Source organism: Anopheles coustani, chromosome X (genome assembly GCF_943734705.1).
Source record: "Anopheles coustani chromosome X, idAnoCousDA_361_x.2, whole genome shotgun sequence".
NCBI classification, from domain to species: domain Eukaryota; kingdom Metazoa; phylum Arthropoda; class Insecta; order Diptera; family Culicidae; genus Anopheles; species Anopheles coustani.
In genome coordinates this window covers 7,035,368-7,059,716 of record NC_071290.1, presented here as the reverse complement: position 1 = coordinate 7,059,716, position 24,349 = coordinate 7,035,368, and the positions used below count along the sequence as shown (strand labels likewise).

Sequence of the window (24,349 nt, the reverse complement as noted above, 5' to 3'; positions counted from 1 at the left end):
TAAGCAATTAAGGTTTAAGGAGACATTTTTGCGTTGTTTACTGTCTAAAACCTCTTTTTGCTGAAATTTTATTTAAGTTCCAGATATAAAAAAGATAGATTAAAATTGATTACAGTAACAAATACTCTTTTTTCTCTTCCAAAAGAACATCTTTTCAATAATATCTTACTCTAAATAGACGTGTCAAATGCGGTTGATGTTCATGTAATCAAAGCGATAAAATTTACATATTTGGTTAGTTTGTGAACGCAATAATTAAACCATCGGGTAGAGCAGTAGAATATTTTGGGTTTATCCTTTGTAATATTACTTTTAATTTCATACCCCAAATCCCCTCTCCACCATTAAGTAGCTGCCTGTGTGATTTCCTTATTGAAATGGAAAATTCTCGAGCACGGAAGCAACACCGAAACGTTCGTTTTGCCGTCTGGTTCGATTGCCCTTTTCAATAACACTCATCGGGCCCGGCTATAAAAACCCGGCTGTAAAGCCCTCATCAACGTTGGAAACAGTTGACAGCACGGTCGGCTCGTCAAAAGTGCTAACGTACACTAACTTTAGCCCTCTCGTGCGAGCAAATGAGTGCTTGGCGAGCGAAATGACACCAGTTGAAAGCAATTCAATCAAGTCGGTCAACATGGCGCAGCCTTGATTGGCCTGTACTGTGGAAATGCGATAAAATTGCATGGCACGAATGCAAATGCCACTGTTTTGCGATTCCCTCGCTTCCGTCCGGCGGCAGGCAGTAAATTAATGTGATTGAACATTTCTTTCCCCCATCTTTCTACTTCTCTCGATTTTCAGATACCGGGCGCCAATTCCATCAGAAAGTGCGAAAGTTGAGTGTCAAGTGAACTGCCGTGCAAGCAACGCTCGTAATGAATGGATGCTAGGCGTGAAAAGTGAGGGAAAAAGAAGCGACATTGCAAGGGCTTCGAAGCAAGAGCACTTTGAGACGAACGGAATTTCAATAAGCCGCCCGGCCAAAGGCTCGGCCCCGGCCCGAGGACTGCTGGGAAAAGATGAAACGTCCAGCGCTGCAGAACGGCTGAAACTGGAAACCTCAAACGCTCGGGAAAGCGCGTCCGGATGCGGGCATGACAGTGCGTGCAGTGCGGGTGTGTGTTTGTGTGTGCGTTTGCGGGTTTGTTTGTGCGTGCCGTAATGTGAGTAGCCGCAACCGATTGAAGCTTTAAAACTCAACGACATATCATCACTACCAACCCCTTTGTATCAACCTGGCGACGATCAACCGAAAGGCCGACGCTCTCGAGGGCGTCTGAGACGCCGGACTGATTCCGAGTGTCCACAGCAAAAAAAAAAAAAAGGGAAAGAAAGCAAAGTAGCGTAGAGCAAACAACTTAACCAGTTTACGGAGGAAAGAAACGGACCCACCCACAATCTCGACCCGAGCCCGACCGGAACGCCAGCCATGTCGCTCACGGTGCGGATAAACAAGTTCCAGCTGCCGAAGTCGAAGGCCAACCTGCTTGGCCGGGTCGAGTTCCGAGGTAAGCAGCACCATTTTTTCCTCTTATTTCTTCATTTTCATCATTTTGCCACAAAGTAAAAAAGCCAGAAGTCCCAAGTCGAACAGCTGCACTTTGCGAAACGAGAAAGGTCTAATCTCGTCCGACGTTTGACTGTCAAATGTTAATGAAACATGAAGCATAGCAACTCTTAGGGCGAGTTTTGGACACTAGAATGCTAGAATGTCCCATTTGCGAATCTTCAATTCTCGTTCTTGTTCATCGTAAAAAAAAGAGAGAACGATGTATCAAATAACAAACTCAAGAAAAAATATTACTTTACTCATTTTTCCATTCCAATCTGATTCAGACAACTGGTTGGAAGAGCATAAAAATGGTTTATTATACGTTGTTTTCCATCACAACGACTCGTTTGGTTATAGAATGAACATGTAAAATTATTTAGAAATTGTTTATCTTCTTTGTAATGACAAAAAGGATAATTTAAGTCAAATCTCGTGGATTTTAAAAACATACTTCACTTCATTGCAACTGTAGATGATTTGATAAATTGTTAATGCTATCACGTGTTTCTTTTACTAAAAATAAAAGTCTGTTAATTGGACTCAAAATTGAAATTTGAGCGCAACTTCACTGATTCCTGAAATGCGATTCCAGCATCACATGATTCATGGAAAATGAAAAAATGGTTTCCATTTCACGTTTGATGTTTAGTTTTGCTTTTTTTTTTTTTGTAAAAACCCGCAAAAAAAGCGATTCGCATTGAAGTACAAATGGGCGCAAAAACGGTTTTTGCGATAGGATTATTTTTCAACCTGCGTTCTCCCATCCCGGGAGTAATTATTCGTCCAGGATTTGCGAGAATCGAATCGAAACCATTCCAATTTCAACCGACAAACTGTAAGGAAAAAAGAAATGAAGCCGGTGAAAGTACGGGAATCCATAGCAAAGGGACGCAAGTTAGGAAGCAATAACGATGATTTTAATAGCAAACGTGATGAACATAACCAAATGAAAAAAAAAGAAATCAATCGGATAGCAAAAGGAAATTACAACCGCAGAAAATTAAAGGATAGCAAGTAGGCAACGAGCGCCTGTTTTGTGGGTGTAGGGAAAAATGGGGCCATATACACCGTTGGAAACTAATAAAATCAGCTGATTTGCGATAAAAAGCGAAAGATATTTCTCGCGTTTAGGATTTTCTAATGAATACTCCTCTCATTATTCGTAACTCACAACTGTAAAAAAGAGGTGTTGTTTACACACATTTATGGTTTTGGTAGATAGAATTGAAAGATTCAACATAATCTATCGTTGATTGCCTGTGTTCACCGACCTGCGAGACAATATCTTTCACACCTCGGAGGTGCATATTGCCTCACCTTTCCGTACACCATAAAATACGCTTTCCTATCGCCCCACGCACGCAACCGGTGAAATCGAGTTCAGCGAGCCAGCAAATTTGTCTCCTGTCAGCGGGGCTTTTCGCCATAAATATACATTTGTCAACGATCTGCGAGGGCTGCGCGACGGTCCGGCGGCTTTCGCCTGCCCGGTTTCATGATGGAAATTTCATTTCCACCTTCACTCATCGGTTGTGCTGGCAGCCAGCACAGTGAGCGCAGGAATCATGCTGAAGATTACCGACGTGGCAGGACACGGACAGCTGCTGTTCGGTGTCGTCGATGCAGATGGGACGATTTTGTCAGACAGTGCTAAAGCCGATAGCGGTACGATTTTGTGCGCATTGTTGTGTTATTAATACAGTTCTGTTTCTCTTTCAACTTTCTATTCCGAACATGCAAGCATCTGCAAAATAGAAAAAAACATTCGAAACGGATCGATTCCAGTGTACTACATCGCTTTTTCAAAATGAAACACAGTGTGTTCTATCTTCAAGATGAAAATATTAAAGTTACAGGATTTCTATTCATATAATGGAGCATTTCAAAAGCATAGGGGATATTTTCAACCGGTAAAGATAACTTTGCAATCATATAGGGGAATGTGGCAGACAGCTAGGGGAATCGTGCAATGTCACTGGGGAGCTTTGCAAACGGTTAGGGGAGCGAGCTGTTAATTTCACTAAACTCATAATCACGGAATGTTATAACTGTGGATAGTAAAATATTCGAAAATCGTATAAGTTATTTTCAACTAAAACACAACAACATTCTCCAATTTTGCATCTGTTTCGTTTCGTTCGAACGGTTCTGTGAAACACTCGATCCGCTTTTAGATCAATAATTAAACTGCTGGGGGGGCTTAAATCGAAGGAATTACAGAATGATGTGCACGTTACTTCAAGACTCTTATCAATGTTAAGAAAAAATAGTATTTTATTGAAGATAATTCACAGTTTCGAGTTCAACTAGTTCAATTTTTATGATTTTTGTCAATTAATTCAGTACAATCATTAGTACTGTGCAGTATATTTTAGTTGAAGCTATACATTTCTTTTAGTTGAAAATAACTTATACGATTTTCGAATATTCTACTATCCACAGTTATAACATTCCTTGACATAAAAATGATGAGTTGAGTGAGATTACCAGCTCGCTCCCCTAACCGGTTCCGAAGCTCCCCGGTGACATTGCACGATTCCCCTAGCTGTCTGATACATTCTCCTATATGATTGGAAAGTTACCTTTACCGGTTGAAAATATCCCCTATGCGTTTGAAATGTTCCCTCTACCTATTGAAATATTCCATTATATGAATCGAAACCCTGTAATAATAAGAGAAAGGTAGCTTCTGGAATTTCAAACAAAAACAGTGAATTATAGAACCTATCTAAAGACAAGGAATGGATGAAAAAAGGCCTTTTAAGGCCATTTAAGAGAGCACCTTGAGCATTTTGGGAACGCTCCAGTCCCCAGTGGGGATTATACAGCTTCCGTGCAAACAAATTTGCAAACCTTAATTAAGGCAAACCGTAAACTTTCACCAAACTACACTCGAGCGCGCCCGCTTGGCCCCGAAAGTGACAGTTCAAAGTTTACCAGACGCTGTTTTGATTTACGAGCAGGGTTCGATCGTACCAACGATTATTGTAAATAATTAATCAGATCGTTCACAAATCGGCCAGATTGCCGGTTCGGGCTCCGAAAAGGGCCAAGGGTGGCCCGAAAGGTTTTGTGGCCGGGAAAATTCGTACCGACTGATTTCGTACTTGCATTGATTTATGGTTTTCCGAAGAGACAGTCTGGCCTGTACTGGTAGTAAAAAGAAATAAACCTCACTTCAATCCGGTATGGCTTTTCGATGTTCCATTGTTGGCCGTGTCCCAATATAGTTCTCGATTAAAAAAGGATTAAATCGACCGGGGTAACTTTTATCAGCATTTTATTTTCCCTACACTCATCGCATGTAAGCGGGATTTTTCGATTATTCGTAATATTTATGGAGAAAAACCTCTAACTCGGGGAAGTTGTTATCTGAATCGGTTAGAGTACGTTGCAAACTATTCCCAGAGATGGGTTTTCCATTAAGCTTAAGCCGAACGAAACAACCGGAAAGGAAATTATGACGAAACGCAGTGAGAGCTCTCAGGCTCTAAGCAAGCACTAATGATTGTTGTCGCGCGATTAATAGAAGCTGCTGTGTGCAAGCAATCATCTCCCCATTTCCGAACACCGTCTTGAGTCGAGTGGGTTATCCACTCTATCAATTTCCGATTAAAACAGGCAGCTGCCAGCCCACTGTGCCGTTTCGGAATCTGCTCGGGTTTAAGCAGGTTTTGTATTAAATCCTACTTAATTCACCGAGCTGCAGACTGGAGGCGTACATATTTCTTTCTAAACACACACACACACACACACACACGTTCGCAGGAAAAAAGCAGACGAAGATTAATAGCAACCATTACGCGGTACCCGACCGTGAGCGTTTCGTGTGACTTTTGGGTGCTTGCATTAGCAGGTTTGAAAAAGAACCAAACGAACAACCACTCTCGAGGAGGCTCGAAGGCCTGCTTTTACAGCCACCGCACTCGCACTCGCATGAATGGAAAACCGACTTCAATTTGTTGCTTAGAGATTGCGGCCCCGTTCCGAAACCGGCCGGAGATTTGCGTTTGCGAGCTGACGGTAATCCCGATTTTTATATCCCCCTGTCGCACGCCGCAAAAGAGCATGCCGGGCCAACGGTTAAGGTCTGCCGTGTCTGTGGTGTCATCTTTAAAAAACAAAAAAAAAACCAAACACACCACCCACTTGCGAGTGCGAGTCCGGGCCAGCCTGAGTGGATTGGCGTCGAGATATATCTGGACGGGCCAAATGGAAACGGGCTCCCAATATCGGTGAAATTGATTGCACGAGACGGTGGCGAAGTGAGCGGTCGTGGGGGGGCAAGGAGGAGGTTAGCCGAAATGATTTCCGACGAAAAAAAAAAACCCAATCAGTAGCCTCGGACCGCTCGTGCCTCGGGGGAGGATAAGCAACATTGGGTTTGTCTTGCCTCCGCTGCTCATTCGGTGCTACGCGATCTTCGCTTGGAAAAAAAGGAAAAGAAAAACAAGCATCTTTTATGTTTTTATTACGCTTAGATAACCATTTACTGAATATTTATCGCTGCGTTGGCGAGCAGTGAAAAATGAAATAGAAAAGTGAACGGGAATGCTTAGCGCCGCCACGATTGACTATTAAAGGAGCACAGGGAAGCCTTTCGGGGGGGTGGGCAAGGTTGACCGAACTAGTATTAGATGATCAAACACAAACACGAACCCTTCACACCATGACACGTAGCCCTATGTAAACTTTACCTAGTGTGTTACGTACTTCTTAAAGGTCAATTGCAGCGCTGATAGCAAACATCGTACAACACGATGGGAAAATCTAATCTCTTGGTTGTTCAATTTGGTTTTGTTTTGTCAGAAAATTATATACACCTCGATCTTTCACAGATATAATTTGTGATGTTTCCTGTGATTCCCATTTAACAAAATAAAAACCTACACAAATGATAGTCCTCAGTTGAAAAGCGGTAAACAAACACGACAAACTGTATGTTTCATATTTCGGTAATTGTTTGATTACTCTTTGCAAACTTATATGTTTCTCATAGTAAGCAAAACAAAGTCTGAAGACTGGTTTTGACTTTAATATGGATGAAATCCTATTAAAGCTGCTCCCAACCAATGTTACAGCATGCGGCATGGAGTAAACAGCGGGATGAAATAGTTTTTCAATGGCTTGAATGTCAGACTTTTTTGTTGTAACTTTATCCCCGAAGTCTTTGTAAAAAACTTTGCCAAATCAAGTCTTACGCAGGAGAGTGAAACTACAAACGAGAAGCATAAAGTCAAGAGGAGTTGAGTGCAGGTGAGAACATGGAGCTTAAACTTCACAGAACTGATATCAAAATAAAATACTTTTACTTTAAGACTGTAAACTTTTATTACTAAGATCAATCGCTATTTTATCAGAATGATAACTCGCACTTTGCGCTACATTTTGCAAAAAGCATTCTAACTTCTTTTCTAACTTTTCGAGCAGTTTTGTTGTCAAGTATAGAAAAGAAAAGATTGGTGGCATATAATGCTGAGAAAGAGTACAATAGGCGGATTTCCACAAACGACAGCGGTTGGAAAAGTGAAAGAGTGCATTATCATGGACACAAGCTAGAACTTTTAACGATGGAGACGCCCAGTACCTCTGCAACTAGGGCATAACTGTAACAATAGGGTGGAGACATTTGCAATTTTGAAATAACCTTTGAATCTGCGCTTATTTACATACAAACTCCTCCATAACATGATCATTCGTTGGGAAAAAAGGATTGGTTACGAATTCTCAACCTTTTTTTATTTTGACTAGATAAAAAAATAACATATTTATCCTCTTTCGGGGTGAATTGGAAAGAAATATTTGCAAAGTCAAGTGAAATTAGTTGAAAGTCGATAAATAGTTGAAATTAAAAGAAAAAATGCAAAGTAAAAGACTGTAATTTCGTTGAGGCTAGTCAGCACCGTTAACGATGGAGACGCCTGGTGCCTTTGTCGTTGGCATTAAGTTAGAAACAAATTGCAAGCTCTTTCCAATAAGCGTAATTTGTTCAACTATGACCGTTTTTTCTTTTAACGATGTTGACATTCAGTTTTTAATAATTTCGAAGAGTTTTTCATCAGTTTTTTCAGTAACCGACTTTTTTTGAAAATGTTGGAATGAAACCCAAACTTAAAAGTGACTTGTGATGGAATCCCACAGTGTGCAATATTTCTCCGTACTGTTTTAGATTATTCCGGGTAAATATTCAGGCCTTTTCTTGCGGCAAACGCGTCGAGTGCCAACGATGGGCAAACAGTTTGTATAATTTATTCCGACCGAAACGTTGTCGTTATGGTGTCGAAATGGGTATCTCAGGGTCTTGTCATCAATTGATCTACCTCCAAGCTTAGGCGGCTCAGATCTAAACGCCGCTGGAACACGCCTACATGATCCGATATGATTTGCATAAAATGTTTTTCTTTTAACAAACTGAAGTGTCCTGCTCGGAAGAAGGCAGCAATGTTGAAGTTCCAATCCCCCAGAGCTGAATTGGATTTGGACTTGTACGAGGTTCTTGTCCTAGACACAGAGGGATGCTGTAAAATATCAATGTCGTTTGGTTTAAGGAAGGTCATTCAACAAACAACAAAGAACACAATCTTTAAAAAAAATCACGTTTCAAATCAATTTAGAAAACGAAGCTAGAAAACATATTGTTTATATCTAAGAAAGTTTATTTCATCTGTAAGTCAACCTGGTTATTTTTTTATTCTTGTCTACTTCTTACTTACAGGGGTCGCTCACACCACGACTGAGCTTAACTGCGGCTCGGAACATGTGGAAGTTAACCAGGTAAGTTTCTTAGAAGTAGAGAAGAGTTATGGTTTTTACTCTTTCAATGAGGGTTATGTTTTAATTTAATACTTACAATAACGGCATATTTAAAATGGTGTTGTATTGAGTTAGTAAATCGGAGCTCATTAAAAAAGTGATCAAACAAATCTTCAAAAACATTTGCAGTGCTTGAAACTGTGTGGAAGTATTAAAATATATAATATGTAATAGATTTTCACTATTCACAATACTATTCACAATACTATTCACAAATACTAGTTACATCAAATATAAGTCACACTAGATGATATGATGTATTACGACTTCAATATCTGTTAAAGAAGACTTTAAAATAGCGAAAACTATTTGTAAAATATAAAACTGAAATTTGAATCGAAACTTAACAAGTTAATAAGAAAAGCCTGTAAAATATGTACGTAACTGATCCGTAAGTTAAACCGCAACCGGATAATTAACGAACGCTATTACAAAGTTATGACGAACCTGCGAGGATGCGTTGGCACGGAGCTACCTAGCTTCGCTCGTAATCATCGCCAGCGTCTGCTCCGACGGCTTCGCCCTGGACACAACTTCAACCTCCAGCGTCCAGAGGGACGACAAAGTTTGCGCCCCGCAGCGCACCGGCAAACATAAATAAGCTCGCCGTGACCCTCCCCAGAGGGCAAACGAATTAATTCCCTTTCGACGCCCTTCTTCTGCCGTTCTCGGGTCGCAGAGCTTCATCTGGCCGCTGGCGCGGGCGGCGGACGAGGCGGAAACGATTACCGTCGAGCTGCGGCAGCAAACCACGAAGATCCTGCTGAAGACCGGCATCGGGATCGCGTCCGGCGGCGGCAACGGCTCGGGCGGGCCCGCCAACCGCGGCAGCATCACCAGCAGCACCAAAATCATCGGCCGATTCGTCATGCTTGCGCAAGGTAAATCTAATTTCCCGGAAAAACAGGATGGGCCTTTCCTGGTTGGGCGAAGGTGACCGGAAAACACGGGCCTTATTATATCCAGCCACGGGCGTGTCCACTCAAACCGACTTCCGCTTTTCCCTCTTTGAAGCTCTTATCAACGAAGGCCGGCTGCGGATAGAGGACCGTCTGGTGGATCTATCAAACAAACCAATCGATGTAAGCATCTCACCCGTGCCACTCGTTTCCGCTTTTAGTTGGTAGTTGAATGTCGGAGAATATCCCCAAACGACTGTAGAAGCTGTGTCTTTTCCCTCTCTACTCCTTTATCCTACCTTCTGACATTTAACATCTACTCCCGTTCGCTCATTTAATACAATTTTCATCAACACAATTGACCCTTCAGCGATCCATTTGTGCGAGCCGTAATTATGAAAGGCCGATGGATGGTACAACTCCACTCCGAACACATTAATAGCCCATAGCACTCTCGCCGGGAACAAACCGAGTCGAGTTTTTCCCGTTTTTCCTCCCCCCCCCCCCCCCCCCCCCCCGCCCGTTTCGGCACTTCAAAGGGTCATTTTGCCGCTAATTATTTGGATGAGACCGGTAGACGTCGGACGTTCGCCTTCCATTTTGGATTTGTTGTTTTCACTCCATTTTGGCCTGCGTCGGTTGGCATTTTGCTGGTAAAGTGCTCGAGATGATTTACAGTGGTCGGCAATCCTTTAAGCGTGATTCGATTTCGAATAATGATCCTTTTTTATTTTGGTAAATAAATGTCAAATTACGATTTGGCGAATTAATCAATCAAATTTATTATGTAAATATTGTCACAACACAGAAAATCAATTTGGTTGTGGTTTCAAACGTGAGGCACCCTTCTCAAATCACCCAAAATAGTATCACTTTTTAATTACCTTAAATATATCTGTTGAAATTTACTTATAAAGTTTTTTGCCAACATTGTTTTACATCTATTTCGACCGCTGTATTAATTTTATAGTTGAATTTTTCTCTTCGTATCGATGATGGTGATGCTTTATACAACTTTGTTTCGTTGTATTTGTCTCATATTCACTATTTGAAACGCTCTAGTGATCTATTGAGCGGTATTTAAAGCTCGATTAATATGTTTACTGAATGGAAGGGTGTTTTTCTTTATAGATAGATTTAAACCATCACAGATAACTTTTACTGAACTGCTTTGGATTTATTAAACGAAGAATTAATTATGGCTCGTCACAGAGCCTCTTACCCACTTGCTTATTTGCTTTTCTCGATGGGAACTTTCTTTGCTATGATTCGCATCCCTGTTTAAGGATTTAAATATCTTTTGTTGAAATATTACCACCACCCCTTTCCGATTTGACAACCTGTTCGTTTTGTTTGTTAGAAATGGTAGTTTATTTTGACAGCCTGTCGCTTTACATTTCAGTGAAGAACTGTGTCTCATATTTATTGTTCGTTTTGGGGTGTTTTTTTTTTCCCTTTGCTCAGGCGTACGTCAGCTTTGACGTGTGCTATCAGAGCCCGGAGGATGAGTCCGGGAACTTCTACGCGCCCCGCGTGGTGCACTCGCTGCACCAGCAGTCCAGCCTCGACGACGACCAGCAGATGCTGCTGGACATCGAGCAGAACATCGCCAACCTCGAGAAGAGCCTGTCGCAGAGCAGGACGGCCGACCAGCCGTCCTCGTCGTCCGGCCGGACCCGCTCGAGCCGGGCGCCGAGCAGTGGTGGTGGTGGTGGTGGTGGTGGTGGCGGTTCCGACCGGAAACCGAACATCATCAAGCGCGTGATGTCTTCCGGTTCGGGCATCGGCGAGCGAAGCGGCGGGCCCGCCAGCAATCAGCCGTCGGATCACGCTTCCTCCGATAACGAGGCGTCCGCCCGGCCGGCCAAGTCCATCTCGGACAAGAAGGTGACGCTCCGGACGGTGCGGAACTTCATGCGGCTGGGCCGCTCGAGGCACTCGTCGCGCGAGAGCACCGCCAGCAGCACCGAGGACGAGGGCAAATCGCTGATCACCAGCACCGGGCACGAGCGGGAGCAGTCGGCCGAGCCGGGCCGGACTTCCGGCGGCGAGCAAGGGCACGCGGCGCCAGGGACGGGGACGGGGGCGGCCGGCGAGAGCCCGACCAGCGCGACCGGCAAGGGGGCGGTGCCTCCTGGCGGCTACGAGAACGTCTCGCAGACGTGTAGTACCCACTCGAATGCTTCCAGCGACGGCGAGGACGTCACCACTAATGAGAAGCTCAAGAAGTAAGTGCAGCCAAGTTCATTCGCTTTGCCTCGGAGTTAAAGGGTAGGAAGTGCTCAGCTTTTACTAGCTTTTACACCATTCATTTTGGATTATACTTGTAGAAATGGGAATATATTATCCAAGCAAGTGCGCAACACTATTTCGACGCTCTAAAGACATTTCGTCAACAGGCTCTATTTATTTCACTTTTCACATTAATGTTGACAACTTTTTATATACTCACAGGTTCATGACGTCCCGAGAATAGGAATACTCTCTGTTGTAAAGCAAAGCGGGGTAAAAATGTGCACTTAATGATTTGAAAATGATTTATCAGTGACGTAAACCATGGAGAAAGTGATTGTTCAGAGGACCAAAATGTATATCGTTCCAACAGCATGTAATTCTAGAACTTTGAAGTACTAGTTTCAGCTTTGAAAACAATTGATGACTTAATATTTATTATTTGCAACCTATCGGTAGACTATATTTTTCTATTAAAATTTTGTATCAAGACTTCTATTATGGACGCATTTGTATTTTTTTTTTAATAACTACAAATAACACTTAATATTTGTGTTATATTTATCACGGGTCTTCTAATTTTAGCATTTAAGGGCATATGAAACATATTACATGTCAACGTTATTAAAACTCACCTTAGACACATTTAATTATTTTTTAAATTGAAAAAAACAACTTGATTAAAAATGAAGCACTTTCTTTCTTTGATTCACTGGAAAAGTTTTGCTTCCACTGGCAAACCGTTTAGTGGGAAAATTAAAGGTTCAGATGTAATTTAAAAATCTCGTTGCTTTAATCGCCTACTTATAAGAGAGGTGCGATATATATGCAGGTATATAAGAAGTGCGCAATTTTGCCCCACTTCACTCTGTATTTTGTTTGGAAGCATTCGGTATTGGAACATCTGATAGTTCTAACTAACACTTACTATCTAAGGCACGTAATGGCAACATCGAGGGAGTATAGCTACAGCACTGTTGGGGATTCAAAGTTTTGCGAACTAAGACATGCACTTGCCCGCTTAGTTTCAGCGAAAGAAGAAAGGCTTACATCGAATTCTACTTGCATCGCCTTTGCGAAAACTTCCAATGACACGTACCCATCTTCTCACTTTACCTTTCGCTCAGATTAAAAAGCATGGCCAAGGGAAATGATCATCTGAAGTCGCAGGACTTCCAGGTGTGCGTCACCATCATCGAGGCACGGCAGCTGCCCGGCCTGAACATGGATCCGGTCGTCTGCATCCAGGTTGGGGACCAAAAGAAGTACACCAGCGTGAAGGAGAGCACCAACTGTCCGTACTACAACGAGGTTAGTCAGAGAAGACAGTCGGAGCCTGAACATAGCGCCTGCAGATACTTACCGGCACTATGTTGCTCATCGCTTTGCTTCCATTTGCAGTATTTCGTCTTCGATTTCCACATGCCACCGGTGATGCTGTTCGACAAGATTATCACACTGTCTGTAAGTATCCGCCATTGGTATTACCCCCGTTCACAACCCGTGTCCGGAAGGGAGAGAAACCTCCCCCTCCCCCACCACCACCCTCCCCTCCCCCCCGTGAGCAAACAAGATCATTCGCTTCCTGTCCCGCGAGTCGTACTTCTGAAGACTGTTGACCTAATTTCTCGCTGTAGAATATTGTTTGCATTCGATGCTAGTTAGACGCGAAATTGGCAAAAGGACATGACAGCGGACGAAAGAAAGTAATTACAAAGTACAAAGTTAGCGGGCAGCACTTATCGCTTGCCTAACTTGTAGCGACTCGCGTATCAGGAGGCACCACACAACTGTACCGAACCCTCGATTCCAGCGCATGAATCCCGCGCCTCGAGCGGGATAGATTGCTGACTCTTCTCTGAACCACGTCACGAGTTCAGATGCGGAGTGCGGAGGGAAAGCTTACCATTAACATTCATTCGCTTCGCCTGTTAACAGGTCATACATTCTCGCAAGTTCATGCGCTCCGGAACGGTGGTGGGCTCGTTCAAAATCGATCTTAAAACAGTCTACGATGCGCCCGGTAGCTACCTTCTATTTTAACCATTACTGTGCCCAACCAACTTACTTTGAATTCGTCCTTCTCCTTATTGTTTTGTGTATGCTCGCCTATGTGTGTGTGTGTGTGTTAATTTTGGTTTTGTTTTTTTTTATCACAATGGAGGTTGTTCCCTTCAGAACATTTTATCGCAAAATACCGCCACTCAAACAACGTTTGCCTCTCTATGCGTGCGTCTCTGTGTGTGTTTAAATTATTTTTTTCCAATCACTCCATGAATGCCTTGTTGCGATGGTTTTGTTTCCTGTTTCTGCACCGTTGCACCGTTTTTTCTCGTCCATATCTGTTTGTGTTTTCTCCATTTCGTGTACATCTTTCGTTGTTCTTAAGATCCACCCTATTGTCATGCTTGTCTCAATGCTGTTAGTATCATCGTGTTCGTTTCGTTTGGGCTTTTCCCTCGACGCGCCTGACTCCCGTCTCTATCTGCTTTTCATCTTTTGCGTCGACCCGCCGGCCTTTTGCTTCCCGCGCCACCGACAGACCACCAGTTCTACCACAAATGGGCGCTGCTGTCCGATCCAGAAGACTTTGCGGCCGGCCCGAAAGGCTACCTGAAGTGCGACGTCGGCATCATCGGCAAGGGCGACACGGTGAAGGTGCCGCCCAAGTCGGAGAAGGATCCGGACGACATCGAGGCGTACGTTGGCGTTTTCCGGTCGGGTTGGCACCGCTTTGATGTGGCCATATCTTTTATCTGTCCATCCGCAGGAACCTGCTGCTGCCGGACGGCGTTCCGATCGAGCGCCAGCGCGCCAAGTTCATCGTCAAGGTGTACCGGGCGGACGGGCTGCCGCGCATGAACTCTTCCATCATGGCGAACGTGAAGCGAGCGTTCACTGGCGAGGCGAAGGATCTCGTCAATCCGTACGTGCAGGTGTCGTTTGCGGGACTGACGGTAAAGCGACTCTTCCCCTTTGCTTAACCACGCGCGGTCCGGTGAAATAATAATAGCTTGTGTGTGTGTGTGTGTTTGGTCTGAATCTCTGAATATGTCGGCAGGGTAAAACGAACGTGAAGAAGGCCTCCTACAACCCGGTGTGGAACGAGCAGCTCGTGTTCACGGAGATGTTTCCGCCGCTGTGCCAACGCATCAAGATCCAGCTGCGGGACGCGGACCCGATGAAGCCGGCCATCATCGGTACGCACTACATCGACCTGAAGCAGATCTCCAACGATGGCGAGAAAGGCTTTCTGCCCACGTACGGGCCGTCGTTCGTGCATCTGTACGGGTCGACGCGGGACTACAACCTGCTGGACCAGCACTCCAACCTCAACACCGGGCTCGGCGAGGGCGTCAGCTATCGGGCTCGGCTGCTGATAGCGATCCGTACCGAGATCACCGACAATGTGGAGCTGTTCGCCGACAAGAACGGTAAGTAGCGCGGTGTTCTGGTCCACAAGCCCAAACCATACTAACGCACCTGGCACACTATTACCTGCACAGTGGAAGTGGAACCAACGCTGCCTATATGCGAGTCGTCGTACTGCAAAAACGATGGCTTCTTCCTGTTCTCCACCGTCCTGGAGGCGTCGATGCTGGACAAGAAGGTGTGCGATCGGTCGGTTTACTTCGAGCTGAGCATGGGTAACGCCGGCAACTCGCTGGATGGCCACAACGAGAGCGCCACCAACAACATGGACGACGACGAGGAACCTGGTGAGGGAGGGTCGCGTTTGATTTTAATCTAGAGTTGTGTACTTCCGATTCAAATTCATCAATCTGAATGATTCTTGGCGTCGTTTTTGAGATTCATAAAACTTTTAGTGAGAGGTTCCTGAATCCCAAAGATTCATTAATGTAAAAAAAGTCGCTTTATTCGTGTCAGTGCAAGAATCACGAAGATTTGTGAAACTTAATGAAGGTTTAGAAAGATTCATCTAAATTCGAATCCCAGAAGATTCATGAATCAATCTGAATGCAAATGAATCTCTCCTAAAGAGCCATAAGGCACAACACTATTTTAATCCTTATTTGTTTTACAAACTGAAGGATCTCTAATGTCTGCCAAAAAACTTTTATTTCCACAGTGTCGATCGATACAACTGCGTACAATAGCACGACGAGTGCGTGCAAGCCCATCACGCATGACAAGAATCACTACTACCTACCGTACTGGGACTACAAGCCGTGCATGGACGTTCGCGCCTGGTTCCCGGACCTCCGGCGGCGGATGTACAATAGCAACATGATTTCGAAGATTACGGAACGCATGGAAGTTGGGCTGGCGGAGACGAACCTGCTGCTCGAGGAGGAGGACCCAACGGCCGAAGTGAAGCTGCGGGGCGTCCTCGAGGAGGTGGCTTCCAGCTGCAACAAGTACGTCACCATCACGAAGGGGGCGCTGGTGGGACCCGGTACCGGCAAGACGAAGCTCGACAAGGAGCGAATCAAGCTGTGCCAGCGCGAGGTGGAGTCGATCGGCAATATGTCGCGCAACCTGCGCGCCCTCGTCACCAAGAGCTCGATGAAGGAACGCTACAAGACGGCCCAGAACTACCTGGCGAAGTTGAAGTTCCTCATCGAGGATCCGCAGCACGCCCTGCCGGACGTGTTTGTGTGGATGATTGCGAACGGCAAGCGCGTCGCCTACCATCGGTTGGACGCGCGGGACCTCATCTACTCCACGATCGAGGAGGAGACGGGCGTGTTCTGCGGCAAGGTGCAGACGGTCTTCCTGAAGCTGCCGGGCAAGCAGGCGGACGGACCGGCAGGGTGGCATGTGCGCGCGAAACTGTCGCTGTACCTCTGGCTCGGTACGCTCAAGCACAAGAAGTTTTTCTACTCCGGCCTTCCGCGGGGCTACGAAATGCTGCACGAGCTCAAGAATGCCGAGAAGAGCAACGTACCGGCACCGACGACGGTGCACTACGTGGAGAAGTACGTGTTCCAGCTACGGGCGCACATCTATCAGGCACGCTCGCTGATCGGCTCCGACGCTTCCGGGCTGAGCGATCCGTACGCGACGGTCTACATCACCGAGTACTCCAAGACGACGCAGGTGATCGAGGAAACGCTCAGCCCAACCTGGGACGAGCTGCTGGTGTTCGATGAGATAACTATCTACGGCTCGAAGGAGGAGATCAAACGGGACCCACCGACCATCGTCATCGACGTGTACGACCAGGATAAGGTGGGAAAGTCGGACTTTATAGGGCGCGCCATCGCCAAGCCACGCATCAAGTTGAAAGAGAACCACTACAGTACGCCCGTGCTGGAGTGGTTCGAGATCACGCGCGGGCTCGACGGTGCCGGCGAACTGTTGGCGGCTTTCGAGATGCTTGAGCATGGATCGGACGATGTGCCGCGTCTGTCGGATCCGAAGTACATTGCTCACGGCGAGTATCGGGGAGCCGGAGAGACGTCGACGGCGATGCAACAGGCGCTAACCATTCTCCCGGTGCCGCAAGAAGTTCGTCCCAATCTGGCCCGCTTCCGCATAGAAGTCCTCTTCTGGGGATTGCGTGATCTCAAGCGGGTGCATTTCATGACGGTCGATAAGCCCCGCATCGACATCGAGTGCTCGGGCAAGATCATGAACTCCAGCATCATCCAGAACGCCAAGAAGAACCCGAACTTTGCGAACATGTTGAAGTTCTTCGACCTCGACCTGCCGATCGAGGAGCGTTACGCGCCACCAATCACGATCCGAGCCGTCGACTGTCGCTCGTTCGGACGCTACACTCTGGTCGGTACGCATCAGATCACGTCCATCCACAAATACATGCACCGTCCGCCACCGAAGGAAGACCCGAAGCGGTTCAACCAGGATGGTCAGGTAGTGCTTTCGCGACGCCGAGGATCGGCGGGCAACCTCATTTCACCAGCAGCGGATTCCGCCGCAGTCGGTGCCCTCACCAACTCGTGGTCCGGCGAAAACCTCACCCTGTACGGTGCCGCCTACGTTGGCAAGGCACTGCACTCGAAGGGCAAGAAGGCGAAAAAGAAGCTGGAGTCGCAGGACGCCTCGTTTGACGCGCAGGGCGGCGGCGGTGATGACGACGACGAGTCCAGCAAAGACTGGTGGACCAAGTACTTTCTGTCGTACGAGAAGCTGATCGAGTCGACGAAGCACTCCACCTCCTCGCGGCTGCTGGAGCAACAGCAGCAGCAGCGGAACCAGCAGTCCCACCAGCAGGGTGGCGCCCACGACTCGACCGAGAATGGCCGGAAGCTCGGTGTCAAGACGTCCAAGTTTGTGTCGAAGCTGAGCCCCAAGTCGACGCCCCAGAAGAGCTGCCCCGCCGGGTCCCGCGTGGCCACCTGCAAGATATACCCCAACGAGCTGGAGTCGGTCTACGAGTTCAACGACTTCAAGGAGTGGCTGCTGTCGTTTCCGCTGTACCGCGGCAAGAAGACGGGCGACAGCACGGAGGACGAGACGCGCATCGTCGGCTACTTCAAGGGTGCGATCAAGGTGTACAAGCTGCCGATCGAGAAGGGCATGGAACCGGCGTTCGCACCAACACTCCCGCTCAACGATCCGATTCACGTGCTGGTGCGTGTCTACATCGTGAAGGCCACCGATCTCCATCCGATGGACCTGAACGGCAAGGCAGACCCGTACGTGGTACTGCAGCTCGGCAGCAAGCGTATCTCGGATAAGGATAACTACGTCAGCAAGCAGCTGAATCCGGTGTTCGGCAAGTGTTTCGAAATCGAGGCCACCTTCCCGCAAGACTCGATGCTGACGGTGCAGATCTTCGACTGGGACCTGGTCGGCTCGGACGACCTCATCGGTGAGACAAAGATCGACCTGGAGAATCGCTTCTACAGCAAGCACCGGGCCATGTGCGGTATATCGACCAACTACGAAGAGTAGGTTTCCTGCTAACCTCCTCCAATCTAAACTTCGTCTACAGTGATTTTGTTTCTTCCTCCCATTGCCTATACAGCTCCGGCTACAATATATGGCGTGATCCGATGAAACCCACCCAAATTCTGTCGAAGTTGTGCAAGGAGAACAAACTCGAAGGCCCACAGTACCTGCAGGATCGGGTCACCATTGGGCGCTACTGCTTCATGTTTTCCAGTGAGGAGATCCAAACCTGGTCCAATCCAACCTCGATCAAGTACCGGGACGAGCATCTGGCCCTTGCCGTTCTGCACCGGTGGGAGGAGATGCCTCGCGTAGGTTGTAAGGTAAGGCATCTAGTGAAAACCCAACAGACCGAACTCGATCACCTCGATGTTTTTGCATTCTTGCTGGTAGATCGTGCCGGAACACATCGAGTCCCGCTCGTTGTACAACACCGACAAACCAGGCATCGAGCAGGGTAAGCTGGAGATGTGGGTGGATATGTTCCCGATGGATATGCCGCTACCGGGTCCACCGGTTGACATCTCGCCCCGGAAACCCAAGTCCTACGAGCTGCGCGTCGTCATCTGGAACACGGACGACGTGGTGCTGGAAGATGATGCCTTCTTCACCGGCGAGAAAATGTCCGACATTTACGTGAAGGGGTTCGTATCTCTCCTTGCTGGCTCACCATATACCGCCTACTCCTATATCTTAAAGACATGTTTGGGTAATTTCTCTTCAGATGGCTGAAAGGACAGCAGGATATGCAGGCAACGGACATCCACTACCGCTCGCTGACCGGCGAGGGCAACTTCAACTGGCGCTTCATCTTCCCCTTCGAGTACCTAGCCGCCGAGGAGCGCATCGTGCTGTCGCGCAAGGAGTCGCTGTTCAGCTGGGACGAAACGGAGGTGAAGATCCCGGCCCGCCTGGAGCTGCAGGTGTGGGACGCGGACCACTTCTCCGCCGACGACTTTCTCGGCGCCATCTCGCTCAACCTGAACCGCTTCCCGCGGGGCGCCAAGTCCTCCAAACTCTGCACGCTCAACATGCTGCGCACCGACAACGTGCCGACGGTGAACATTTTCAAGCAGAAGCGCGTCCGCGGCTGGTGGCCGTTCTTCATCAAGAAGGAGAACGACGAAATGGAGCTGACCGGCAAGGTGGAGGCGGAGATTCATCTGCTCACGAAGGAGGAGGCGGAGAAGAACCCGGCCGGATTCGGGCGGAACGAGCCGGATCCGCTGGAAAAACCGAAGTAAGTAGCAGTTCTGCTGAGTCCTTGCCTCATAACTTTCTGCTCCGTCACGAACTAACCTGATCCGATGCGATTTTCTCTTCAGCCGACCGGACGCATCCTTCATGTGGTTTCTCAACCCGCTCAAGTCGGTGCGCTACATCGTCTGGCACAACTACAAGTGGAGCATTATCAAAGGGCTCGTCATTATCGGACTGGCGATACTTCTGCTCCTGTTCTTCTACTCCGTGCCGGGCTACACGGTGAAGAAAATGCTCGGAGCGTAAGGCGGCGCCCTTATTTACAAACACGCACAGCCACACACACGCACACACAGCTGCTAGTTTATTTGTGCGCGAAGGTGTAGGAAAGGTCTTTGAAAAGTGCGCCCGTCGTCGAACGCAACTGTTTGCAGGTATCTTAAACATAATCAAGCAAAGATAACAACCACGAAGCGAATACCCCGTTACGCAATTATGTTGTTCTCGCAACGCATCGCACGTAGTCGGTAAGATGACCGAACGCCAACATTCCTGGAGCAGAAATGGCTCGCGACAAGTGCGCAAGCGAGTGACAATTTCTCCATAAATAATATCGACCATCGATTAGCAAACATAGTAAAACCAAACATAGCCAGGCCAACGCTTAACAGGTTTAGTTTAACCATGGTAATGAAAGCAACGAAAAACCGCAATCAGATGCACCTATAGTGGAAGGTAACGAACACGCAAAACTTATTAGAACACACTCACTAACCAGCGCACACCGATAATAATGGAATTTTCACCGTACAAAGCTAGAGGCACACGTGTACATAGAGCGGTGAAAAATAATGAGTAAGAGCCACGGCGGCAGGAAAGGGGAAGCGGAAGAGAATGCACAAAAGGTATGGCTTCGTTTGAACGGATTGTCACACGGGATTTAACCCAGCGCATAGAGGTGTTTCGAACATATTTCCACAAGAAGCTACTTTGTTCCTAGGACCAACAATTTTGTTGCTATTAAAACGTCAACATATAGAGCTTAATCAAAAAAGAAACGGAAATTTGCAACAACAAACGATATATACACGCATCAAGAGAGCGGTGTACTTTAAATAATTGTTTTATCGATAGTTAAAATATTACAAAATATATTAACTGTTTTCCAGAGTTCACAAAAACATTTCATATACAATCGTAGGATCGTAGCATAGAACACATACACACGTTTATGAATATTATATTATTATATTATATATTATATTATATTATATTATATCAAGTATTACAACTACCCTCACAATTCGTTGTAAGCGTATACTGTGAAGTAGATAGTAAAAATCCAGTTTATCCAAATTTACTAACGCATCCATTGTGCGCTAGAAGGCATTCAAGCTAAGGCCACTTTTTTAACACCACAATTGAACCTTCTTCTCACCACTCCTATCTCTGTAACGTGCACCACCAGAGCGCACACTATTTTACCATCCATGCAACGGTTACTGTTATTTTCACTTGAAATGACTATTACGAAACAAAACTACAAAACATGTATCAAGACACAGATAATAGCTTTAAAATAAACGAACACAATCAGAATTCTAGCGTACATAGCTCGGAAGCGTGTCATGCATTTCTTTAACGTCTATGATGAAACCAAACGGCAGCAGGGTCGAAGTCGATGGAATGTATGGGGTAAGACGACGTCGTTGGAGTAGAACGGCTTGAAAGTGAGCGTGATAGAGACGGAGGCGGGCATTTGCATTACAACAGGCATTATGGAGCTGCTGACTCCTGATACTCTTGGTCGAGTATCACCTCTATGAAAATGGTATCGTCCCGGATGAAGTGACGCGACCGCAGAACATCGTGCGGTACGTAGATGAACTGATGTTTATCCATCTTCTGGTCCTTGCGCTTGGCGATGATCGACTTGCAGATGTCCATGGCACCTGATCGCTCCTCCGGCTGATCCCGCAAACGTATGGTACCAGTGAGCATGCATGGCCATTGCAGAAGCGCGTCATAGGAACCCTTTAAGATGGTAAGTCCGGCTATTAAGTTACGTCCACGCCATGTTCCTATGCCGTAGAGACTTGCTTCTAGCTGATGGGAAAAAGTAGAGTGAAAGAAAGTGTTATAAAAAAAGTTGATGCACCGAATTCTCATTTTACGAAAATCTGAAGCCATAGTTTCTGACTCAACTTCTTCGATTCTGTAGTCTTAGCCTTCATATTTACATCTCTTTGGTGTAATATGGCAAACAAATATTAATGACATACCTGCAGCACGTAGCCATATGGCTGGTTGGTAAAGATGGGACCCTTCAACATGGTGTCATTATCCTTCGACTCTAGAAACCGCTTCTCGAAGTCATCGATGCGCCATATAACACGCCCGTCGGTGCTGCTGAGCGCCGCCAGCTTCTCTTCCAGCTTGAGGTTAGCCTGGAGCGCATCGAGGCGCTGCTTGGTGTAGTACGTTTCCCGTCTGTACCGTTCCAGCTGCTTTGCCATCTGTAGCACCCGCTCCTCACACTCGAAGGTCTGCTGCAGTGCCTCTTGTAGTCTGCAGGCAGTTTTTGCGTTTTTCTCCACAACCTCAGCCACAACGCCTTTGATGTGTTCCAGGTCGGCGGTTCTATTCGTCTCTGTTTGGGACTCGCTCAACACTTGCTCCTGTTTGGAAGCCGCCATTTTAGCAGACTCTTGCTCCGCTAGGAGATGGGCATTGGCAAGCCTCTCGGGAGCCTGAAGTCGTACCAGTTCGTGCTCAACGCGATCCAATTGCTGCTGCAGGGCGCATACCTCATCACTGACCGAGTAGGACGGCTCGGACTCGGCAGAGCTGTACGATTTGCTTTCGATGCTGTTGAACCGAGTGGTCAAGTCAAGCCGCCACAGCTCAAGTTGCTGTAAAGTAGACAAAGATGGCCGATTAAAGTATGTACTAAAATCTCGGGGTTCAAGCCATCCCCCCGATTGCTTTTCACTTGCGTTTTGGCGCTGCTCGAGCCCGGAAACATCCACACTCCGTCGATTCGACTCGTGGCTGACCAGCTTGTTGAACGACATCAGTGCGGCGTTCACCTTAACCGTCCACTTATCGGCCAGCTCCGCACGTCTTTTCAGCTGCTGCAATTGCGCCATCAGCTCCGCTCGCTGGTTCACCTCCTCGCCCACGGCTAACCGCACGGTATGGAGCTCGTGCCCCAGCATTTGCACCTGGTCGTAAATGGTGGGCGATGGCGCCATCTCCGCCACGGAGCCATCCACGTGGTTGTCTACGTCTTCGAGCGTGCTTGTTCGATCGGAATCGCCAAACGCCTTCACACAGCGTCTCCAGTGAGCCTGCATATGTTTGCGCGGCAGAACAGTGCCACAACCGTCCGGACATGCGATCGATTTTCTGCTGCATTGGATCAAATGGTCCTGAAAGCCGGTAGACACTTCATCCAAAATGTTGCACTTTGATGTTTGTATTTGCAATGCACGATTGCCGTAAGTTCTCCTTCCCAACAGGGGAGGTAAATATTAATCATAATTCATTACGCAAATAAAGAATGTCCCACGATAAGACCGATACCGCAACCCCTCAACCACCACGCGGTTCTTTTAGCCCTCTACTCACGTCGATTTCGTCGTCATCCAGCCATTCACTACAAAGATAGCAAGACGTCTTGGAATACCTCAAACGAGCTTTCGCTGAATCAGCCATTTGTTTGGTGATGATAATAAAACGTGGATGCTAATTATATCTACAGCCACACTTGCAGATACCGATGTCACATGTGCTCTCTATAACTGAACCACCATCGGTCTAAAACCACCCGAAAAATAATAAAGAATAAAGATCGCACCAAATCTTTTACAAAAATCTATCACCCTTCAAATGAGCGAGTTGAGAATGAATGCAAGAAATAGTTTTCCCTTGCTAATGAAACGATCGAGTAGAATCTACTGACCCTACATACAGCTGCCAAAGGAAGTGCACGTCTTAGAGGTGCTGCTGCTGATAAAATACTGATAGTAGAGTCAGTGCTCCGGGCGCTTTGATAAACGTAAATTAACCCTTAAATTGCCATTAGTCATTAGATTCCCTTTAAAACCTATGCATACCCCACAGTGTACATATCTCATTACTTATCTTCACCTACACTTGATAAGATATTTCACAAAAATTTATTAATCTATCAATTTTGAACTTATACTCAGAGCCTGAGCCAGAGAAGTTTCGATTGTATTATTAATACGTGGCCTTTTCAACAACCTGCCGCGTAACGATCAAGAAAAGTAACGGTAAAATTATGTTTTTGAAACATCAAACGCTTGCTTGTAGACCAAAAGTGCGTTGGATCACATTATTCTTCAGACTAAGGCGATTGCTTCAAACAAAGGTTTGCCTTATCACCATAAATATTCATCGTGATTTTAGAGAATTTTTGCAGGCGTTTACTAGAAATACTTTAAATTTTCTTACAAGTGATATTCAAAATCGTTATTTGTGTGCCAACGTGCAAGCTTGCTGTGTTTTGTACCAACCAAAGTGGCTATGAATTAATTAGGTTAAGCAAAAGTTTGTATTTATGGCCACAATGCCGTCGAAAGCAATTATGCGTAAAACATGAAAACTCCTTAAATAAAATGTATATACAGTTGGTCCCCGCAGTACGCGAATGTTTGGGACCGAACGCAATAGCGTATATCGAATTTTCGCGTATTGCGGATTTCCTCTGCCATATCGTTTATACCTCATATTGAAGAGTTGACAC

General features: G+C 46.4%; 2 protein-coding genes across 2 annotated transcripts; one reads left to right on the top strand and one right to left on the bottom strand.

Annotated features, from left to right (window-relative positions):
* The first annotated feature begins 881 nt into the window (after positions 1-881).
* On the top strand, positions 882-19,884 carry LOC131269156 (otoferlin-like). Its single transcript, XM_058271484.1, has 17 exons — positions 882-1,511; positions 8,271-8,329; positions 9,048-9,249; positions 9,383-9,450; positions 10,732-11,495; positions 12,627-12,810; positions 12,901-12,963; positions 13,438-13,522; positions 14,042-14,198; positions 14,270-14,456; positions 14,561-14,933; positions 15,006-15,218; positions 15,590-18,377; positions 18,455-18,701; positions 18,772-19,022; positions 19,103-19,618; positions 19,704-19,884. Exons 1-17 carry the CDS (start codon positions 1,433-1,435, stop codon positions 19,882-19,884), a joined length of 6,417 nt encoding a protein of 2,138 aa, XP_058127467.1. The 5' UTR covers positions 882-1,432.
* Positions 19,885-21,354: 1,470 nt separating this feature from the next.
* LOC131268920 (TNF receptor-associated factor 1) lies at positions 21,355-23,295 on the bottom strand. Its single transcript, XM_058271217.1, has 4 exons — positions 23,209-23,295; positions 22,575-23,009; positions 21,861-22,490; positions 21,355-21,684 (listed from the first exon to the last, which is right to left on the bottom strand). Exons 1-4 carry the CDS (start codon positions 23,293-23,295, stop codon positions 21,355-21,357), a joined length of 1,482 nt encoding a protein of 493 aa, XP_058127200.1.
* Positions 23,296-24,349: the final 1,054 nt, after the last annotated feature.